The sequence below is a fragment of the Podarcis erhardii genome (genome assembly GCF_964252035.2).
Source record: "Podarcis erhardii genome assembly, chromosome: 3".
Classification (NCBI taxonomy): domain Eukaryota; kingdom Metazoa; phylum Chordata; class Lepidosauria; order Squamata; family Lacertidae; genus Podarcis; species Podarcis erhardii.
The window spans coordinates 74,790,786-74,798,400 of NC_138507.1; the positions used below are offsets into that span (position 1 = coordinate 74,790,786).

General features: G+C 45.5%; 1 protein-coding gene across 5 annotated transcripts in view; it reads right to left on the reverse strand.

The window, feature by feature from the left end:
• WDR27 (WD repeat domain 27) overlaps positions 1–5,562 on the reverse strand; it is a 69,360-nt gene extending 63,798 nt beyond the window's left edge. The window contains exons 1-3 of one of the 5 annotated variants that reach the window (XR_014154960.1): positions 5,046–5,561; positions 1,865–2,129; positions 1,112–1,310 (exon numbers count right to left, since the gene is read on the reverse strand). Coding sequence is in view for 4 of the 5 variants with exons in the window: in XM_081855829.1 (XP_081711955.1) it covers positions 1,112–1,303 (192 nt within the window). In the remaining variant the exon portion in view is untranslated. Of the gene's footprint in view, positions 1–1,111; positions 1,311–1,864; positions 2,130–4,767; positions 4,987–5,045 lie in introns of those variants that run through there. The other 4 variants (XM_081855829.1, XM_081855827.1, XM_081855828.1 and 1 more) reach the window with 4 other exon arrangements.
• Positions 5,563–7,615: the final 2,053 nt, after the last annotated feature.

Here is a 7,615-nt window from a genome sequence, read left to right on the forward strand (position 1 = left end):
TTCATTTTAGTTATACAAACTATCTCTTGATCTCAGAGTGATTTATAGAATTTAAATACAAACATTTCAAACATATATAAAAATATAAACATACAGCTAAAATACCTCCAGCTAAAATACCCATTTTTAAAGGCTTAGCTTTTTCAGGGAAAGCTAGTTACAGATAGGTAGCCGTGTTGGTCTGCCATGGTCAAAACAAAATAAAAAAATTCCTTCCAGTAGCACCTTAAAGACCAACTGAGTTAGTTCTAGGTATGAGCTTTCGTGTGCATGCACACTTCTTCAGATACACTGAAACAGAAGTCACCGGACCTTTCTATATAGTGAGAAGGTGGGGAGGGGTATTACTCAGAAGGGTGGTGGGAATGGGTGATTGGCAGATAGCTGCGATGAGCCTGTTGACGACTCTTAACGACTGCAATAGGTCTAACAGGAAAAAGCAAGGGGTGAGAAGGTGAAAAATGGCTTTGTCATGTATAATGAGATAAGAATCCAATTGGATTCTTATCTCATTATACATGACAAAGCCATTTTTCACCTTCTCACCCCTTGCTTTTTCCTGTTAGACCTATTGCAGTCGTTAAGAGTCGTCAACAGGCTCATCGCAGCTATCTGCCAATCACCCATTCCCACCACCCTTCTGAGTAATACCCCTCCCCACCTTCTCACTATATAGAAAGGTCCGGTGACTTCTGTTTCAGTGTATCTGAAGAAGTGTGCATGCACACGAAAGCTCATACCTAGAACTAACTCAGTTGGTCTTTAAGGTGCTACTGGAAGGAATTTTTTTATTTTGTTTTGACCAGGGAAAGCTACTCATTACTGAGGACCAACGAGGCTGCTATTTTTATGAGTATCAAATATGGCTATCAAATAAAGGCTGCCCTTGCTTTTTCACCCCAGATGTAGTGACCACCCCTTCTGGCTCATATACTATATTGTCTCCTAAGCACTGTTTCCATTCATTTTCAAAGAATTTGCACAGGAGCACTGCACAGTGGATTGCATTCTTTGGAACACTGTTGTTGTTCTTGTTAATATACATCTTACATGCCAATCTTACGGATTCTTGAACATAAACTAAATCCTCAGAAAGAACTAAGTTTTCAACCTGGCGGTCAGGATCATCAGTAGTATTCAAAATACAAAGCTCATTCCCATTCAAAGGAAAAGCACAGTAATGCATGCTACAAGCAAGCTGGACATGTGATTCTGGCACTTTGGATCTAAAAACTTGTTTTTCAAGAACAATGCTGCTGCTACATCCTTCTTCAGCAAAACAGAGGTCCACAGGGCTTTCCATTGGACAGCTGAAATAGACACCAAATTAGCATTTAATTAGAAATGTCTCATTCATTGGATAGCAGCTACATTTATAATATTTTAAAGTATTTATGATGTTGAAGTAAAATATTTATGATATTTAATAGGACAACATGGCTAAATCATCACAAAATTATTGACCCCTTTATTAAAGGATAATAAATATGCAAGAGTAAGACAAGGGCAAAGCCTCACAGAACGCATAGGCATGACTTTGCAGAGAAGAATTCAGACCCATCATCTGCCATGAGCCGGGAGGGGGGAGGGTTAGCTTTGGGAGGATTTAGGTATCCTGTGCCCAGTTCTGCCAGCAGAGTTGCTCAGTCATCAGCAAGGGAGACCGAGCAGAAAGGAGTGCTCCAATGCACCCACCTATTTCAACCTGGTCTGCAAAACCCCCCAAAAGAAATGAAATTTTGCCCAATTTGATTTCAAACCATGTAGGCAAATGAAGTGTTTGTCTTCAGGTCAGGGTTTGCAGGTACTGCTGACCAGCTGATAATTTACAATGCAAATCTTTACATCAAACACTGCTGCTTACCAGTTCCAGTTAAAGTACTGCGATGTCTCAAGACAGTCAAACTTTATCCATTTCCAAGAGTGTAATGTTTAGGACTGCCACATCACCATGACTGTTTGGTTTTCTGGTTTGTTTTCCTTTCTTGAAAGACCATAGTCTTCATCCAATCATACACAACTGGATGAACACAGAATGCCGGAACTTCAGTTGTGCATTCCATTTTTGCCCATTTTTTATTTTGAAACAAAACGTAGACAAGCTGAGCTTTGTTGCCAAAGATGGGTAACTGTGAAAAGAGAACTGCTGGTGATTAAACTTCTAAAAAACAAAGAGGATTAGACAGTTTCAAGTCTCTTGTTGGCAACAACATAGCAAAAGCTGACAGCAAAGGCTTTCCATCAGTGTTGCCAGACAGGCAACAATTTTCTTATAAGTGAAAGAATTCAGTCTTTTTAAATTTTATCTTCAGTGCCAGCGTCCTACAAGAATTCAAGCTTGTTCAGTGCAGTGCTGTACTAAATTATTTTGGCATCAGCTTTATATGGGAGGACAGAACAGTATTTGCTTCCCAGGGTGGCTGGTAAGTCTCAAGCAGACAAGTGTGTGAGCAGGGGCAGGATTTTCTCTGGAAGTGCTGGCAAGGGAATTACGGATCACTGTGCTGTAAGGAATTTCAGCAGCAGAAACAGTGCAGGAGAGGGGCTTCCTTCTCTCTCCATCTGTCTAGTTTGCAGGTGCCAATGGCTCCAACTCCCATTAGCTCTAGTCAGCATGCCCAATGGTCTGAGATGACGGGAGTTAGAGGGCACCATCACAGCTACACTCACCCCAAGTCAGTGTTCTTCAATCAGGGCTCCACAAGTATCTCCTCACACCCAAAGGTCCTAAATAAGAAAGAGACTCTGCATTTTATAATGGTGAAATAAATTATTACCAGTTTTCGCTTTGTTTTGTTTTTTCTCCTTTATATATGGGAGCGGGAAGCAAGAAGAATTGCCGACTGCTTCCATTGGGCAGTACTGCTGTACAGCAAGAGACTGCTGCTGAGAGAGACCAAGGCCTGGCAGACTCGAGTTCAAATTCTCCACTCAGCCATGAAGTTCACAGGCCCGGGTGACTTTGCACCAGTCAGTTTCTCAGCCTAACCTACCTCTTGCAAAGCAACCCTATTAGCGGTTTAGCAGATTAGCGCTATTAGCGGCTTAGTGGCTATTAGCGGCTAAGTGACTTAGAAAAAGGGGGGAAAGGGGGGGAAGTCGGAAAAACTCGCAATACGTTTTCGTCTTGCGAAGCAAGCCCATAGGGAAATTCGTCTTGCGAAGCACCTCCAAAACGGAAAACCTTTTCGTCTAGCAGGTTTTTCGTCTTGACAGGCATTCGTCTTGCGGGGCACCACTGTATAAGGTATTTAAAGCCATTTGCACATGTTACCATGTGGTGGTGGGGGATGAATGTTCAGACCCCTGGGCTCTCACTTGTGGGGTGCCTCAGGGTTCTGTCCTCTCCCCCATGCTTTTTAATATCTATATGAAGCCGCTGGGAGAGATCATCAGGGGGTTTGGACTGGGTGTTCATCAGTATGCAGATGACACCCAGCTCTACCTCTCCTTTAAATCAGAACCAGTGAAGGCGGTGAAGGTCCTGTGTGAGTGCCTGGAGGCGGTTGGAGGTTGGATGGCGGCTAACAGATTGAGGTTGAATCCTGACAAGACAGAAGTACTGTTTTTGGGGGACAGGAGGCGGGCAGGTGTGGAGGATTCCCTGGTCCTGAATGGGGTAACTGTGCCCCTGAAGGACCAGGTGCGCAGCCTGGGAGTCATTTTGGACTCACAGCTGTCCATGGAGGCGCAGATCAACTCTGTATCCAGGGCAGCTGTCTACCAGCTCCACCTGGTACGCAGGCTAAGACCCTACCTCCCCGCGGACTGTCTCGCCAGAGTGGTGCATGCTCTAGTTATCTCACGCTTGGACTACTGCAATGCGCTCTACGTGGGGCTACCTTTGAAGGTGACCCGGAAACTGCAATTAATCCAGAATGCGGCAGCTAGACTGGTGACTGGGAGTGGCCGCCGGGACCACATAACACCGGTTCTGAGAGATCTGCATTGGCTCCCAGTACGTTTCCGAGCACAATTCAAAGTGTTGGTGCTGACCTTTAAAGCCCTAAACGGCCTCGGTCCTGTATACCTGAAGGAGCGTCTCCACCCCCATCGTTCAGCCCGGACACTGAGATCCAGCGCCGAGGGCCTTCTGGCGGTTCCCTCATTGCGAGAAGTGAGGTTACAGGGAACCAGACAGAGGGCCTTCTCGGTAGTGGCGCCCGCCCTGTGGAACGCCCTCCCATCAGATGTCAAAGAGATAAAGAATTACCTGACGTTCAGAAGACATCTTAAGGCAGCCCTGTTCAGGGATGTTTTTAATATGTAATGCTGTATTGTTTTTAATACTGATTGGGAGCCGCCCAGAGTGGCTGGGGAAACTCAGCCAGATGGGCGGGGTATAAATAATAAATTATTATTATTATTATTATTATACCATGCAACCAGTCCATGCAGAATGCAGGCATCCTATATATAGAAATGAGCAAACCAGTGATATTTTAGTGAGCGGGCTAGCAGGCAGGGCCCGTGACTTACATCATAGGAGCCTACACAACACAAAACACTGTTGCTGTATGTAGGTTTTATTTTATTTTATCATCATTATCATCAAACCTTTTATTGGCATCACATACAAACATCCATAACATAACAGTACAGAGTTACCATTTTTTATCTTATATTTTGGAAATGTACATCCAGGGTTTTTTTCCCTTTAATTTTTTTTGGGGGGGGGGGAACTATAGCTTATTTAGTTTATACGTAAATCCGGCACTGTCTAAGTGTCAACAAATAATACAGAGCCGAAAAGGCTCGAGCAAATACTTGGGGATTCCGGCGTCCTTTTAAACCTGGCCGCGGAGTCCTTCACCGTGGCTCGTGGTGTGAGAAATGGAAGGGGGAAGCCCTCGGTGAAGTGGTCGCAGCGGCCCCCTTCCCTGAAGTGGAGCAGCCCATGGCCCTTCTGTTGTGGAGGAAACAGGAGCGTCCACTCCCCTGAGAGGGGTCCGAACGCAAACTGCGCTCTGAGGCTCTGGAACTTGGCCGTTGCTGGATTCCGCCGCGAAACCGTTGGGGGCGTGGCCTCCCGCAGGAATACTTACGTCAGCCAAGGCGCCGCGAGAGGGACGTTCAGTGATTTTCTTCTCGGAGAGCAGGGGGCGGGGCTTGCCCCTTCCTAGCCCTTGCGGACACAGGCGATTAGCGGAGAAGGGGAAACTCGCACTCGAGTCCGCCTCCGCCTCTGCCTCACAACCACCAGCCGGGTACAGCCTCGGTCCGCGCCTGTCTTCGCCGTCCGCGGCTGCTGTGGAGACACCCGCCTGCCCTCGGAAGTGAGGGGCCAGGGAAGAGGTGGTTCTAATCCTTCCCCAGCGAACGGTCTAGTGCCGGGAACTGTCCGGTTTCCTAGGTTACAGTGACGCCTACGGCGAGGCCGCGAGGCCAATTCCAGCCGCCGCCTTCGCGTTGTCCTCGCTCTGAAGTTGTCAAATGAACGGAGATTAGGTGCCCGCGCGCGCGTGCCTGCCCGCCCCTTGTAGCAAGGCTCCTGCAGACTTCGCATCTCCCGCGCCGGGGTGGGAGAGACATTAAGAGGCCGACTTTCGACCATGGCTGCAATCCTGTTCACAGATGAACTCAACACTGTATCATTTTATGTACACAGTGAGAACAAATTAGAAATACCCATCGTACTGCTAAATTTCTTACCCACTCTAATGTCAAACTTTTTAAAATTAAAGAAAGTGCGTTCATTAGTTCCACTGCAAAGGGGGGGGGGATGTACAGTTGCAGAGTGGCAACATGGAAAACCACTGTTTTAGATCCACTGCCAGCTGCCAGGCAAGAGCTGCATCTGTGCCTACCCATTTCTTCACTTGTATCAGTTTCAGTCTCCATAGCCATCAGAGTGAACAGCTATAACTGCATGCAGATAGGGAAGTCATACAAGCAACCAAGGGTGCAGAGAGCTGCGAGAGCAGCTATGGCTGACTTGTTTCTCACTTGAGATCAGATAAACATTTGTTCTTCAGGTTGCAGCCTAGCAGTGCTAGACTAACAGGGTTGAGAGCATTATATGAATCATTACATTTAAATCTGTATTTCTGATCCAGAGAGCCACATGAGGCAACAGAAAGCTGTGCACTACATCTTAAGTGAATGGATGTTGTTGTTGTTGTTTAGTCATGTCCGACTCTTCGTGACCCCATGGACCAGAGCCCGCCAGGCACTCCTGTCTTCCACTGCCTCCTGCAGTTTGGTCAAACTCATGTTGGTAGTTTTGAGAACACTGTCCAACCATCTCATCCTCTGTCATCCCCTTCTCCTTGTGCCCTCCATCTTTCCCAACATCAGGGTCTTTTCCAGGGAGTCTTCTCTTCTCATGAGGTGGCCAGAGTACTGGAGCCTCAGCTTCACGATCTGTCCTTCCAGTGAGCGCTCAGGGCTGATTTCCTTCAGAATGGATAGGTTTGATGTTCTTGCAGTCCATGGGACTCTCAAGAGTCTCCTCCAGCACCATAATTCAAAAGCATCAATTCTTTGGCAATCAGGCTTCTTTATGGTCCAGCTCTCACTTCCATACATCACTACTGGGAAAACCATAGCTTTTACTATATGGACCTTTGTTGGCAAGGTGATGTTTCTACTTTTTAATTTGCTGTCTAGGTTTGTCATTGCTTTTCTTCCAAGAAGCAGGCGTCTTTTAATTTCGTGGCTGCTGTCACCATTTGCAGTGATCATGGAGCCCAAGAAAGTAAAATCTCTCACTGCCTCCATTTCTTCCCCTTCTATTTGCCAGGAGATGATGGGACCAGTGGCCATGATCTTCGTTTTTTTGATGTTGAGCTTCAAACCATATTTTGCGCTTTCCTCTTTCACCCTCAATAAAACGTTCTTTAATTCCTCCTCACTTTCTGCCATCAAGGTTGTGTCATCTGCATATCTGAGGTTGTTGATATTTCTTCCAGCAATCTTAATTCCGGCTAGGGATAAACAGTGCCAATTAATTCTTGGTGTATAGGTTTCTGTTGCCTCCTGTGGTTCTCTGTGTATAAATTGCCACGAAGAAATACAGATGCTTTTATAATAATTCATGAGATTGTGTTTGGGATGGCTGGAAGTGGGATGCCCCCACTCCCAATAAGACATTTTAAACGTACTGGATGTAGCAGATCGTATGTGCAACACCTGTTTATTTACATTGGATTCCATTAGTTGGCTCAGGACAACTACGTTTACGATTACAGTATACATCCTATTGATTTCAATTAACTTGCATACTTTTAGTAATTGAGTGCAGCACTGCACTTTTAAGTCATGGAATCTAATACGAAGCAGCCCAAATGTTGTGTTTTTCATGTCTAAATTAATCTTCCAAATCTGATTACCTACAAAAACAAAGGACTAACCTTTTCTAACAGAAACCATATATGCCAAGGAAAGAATATTCAAGTCTAATATTGTGAGCATTTATACACCATAAAATTGGAACAACATGTGGCTTCCCTCTTCCAATAATGTGTACTGATTTAAAATTTATGGAAAGAGCCCATTCTAAATCAGTTCACTTCTAGCAGTGCTTACATATTTGCAATTGCATGCATTTGCCCCCACTATAAGGGGTGGAGTTGGGCACTGCAACTGCTAACATATTTACCAAGGAATGAAAAAA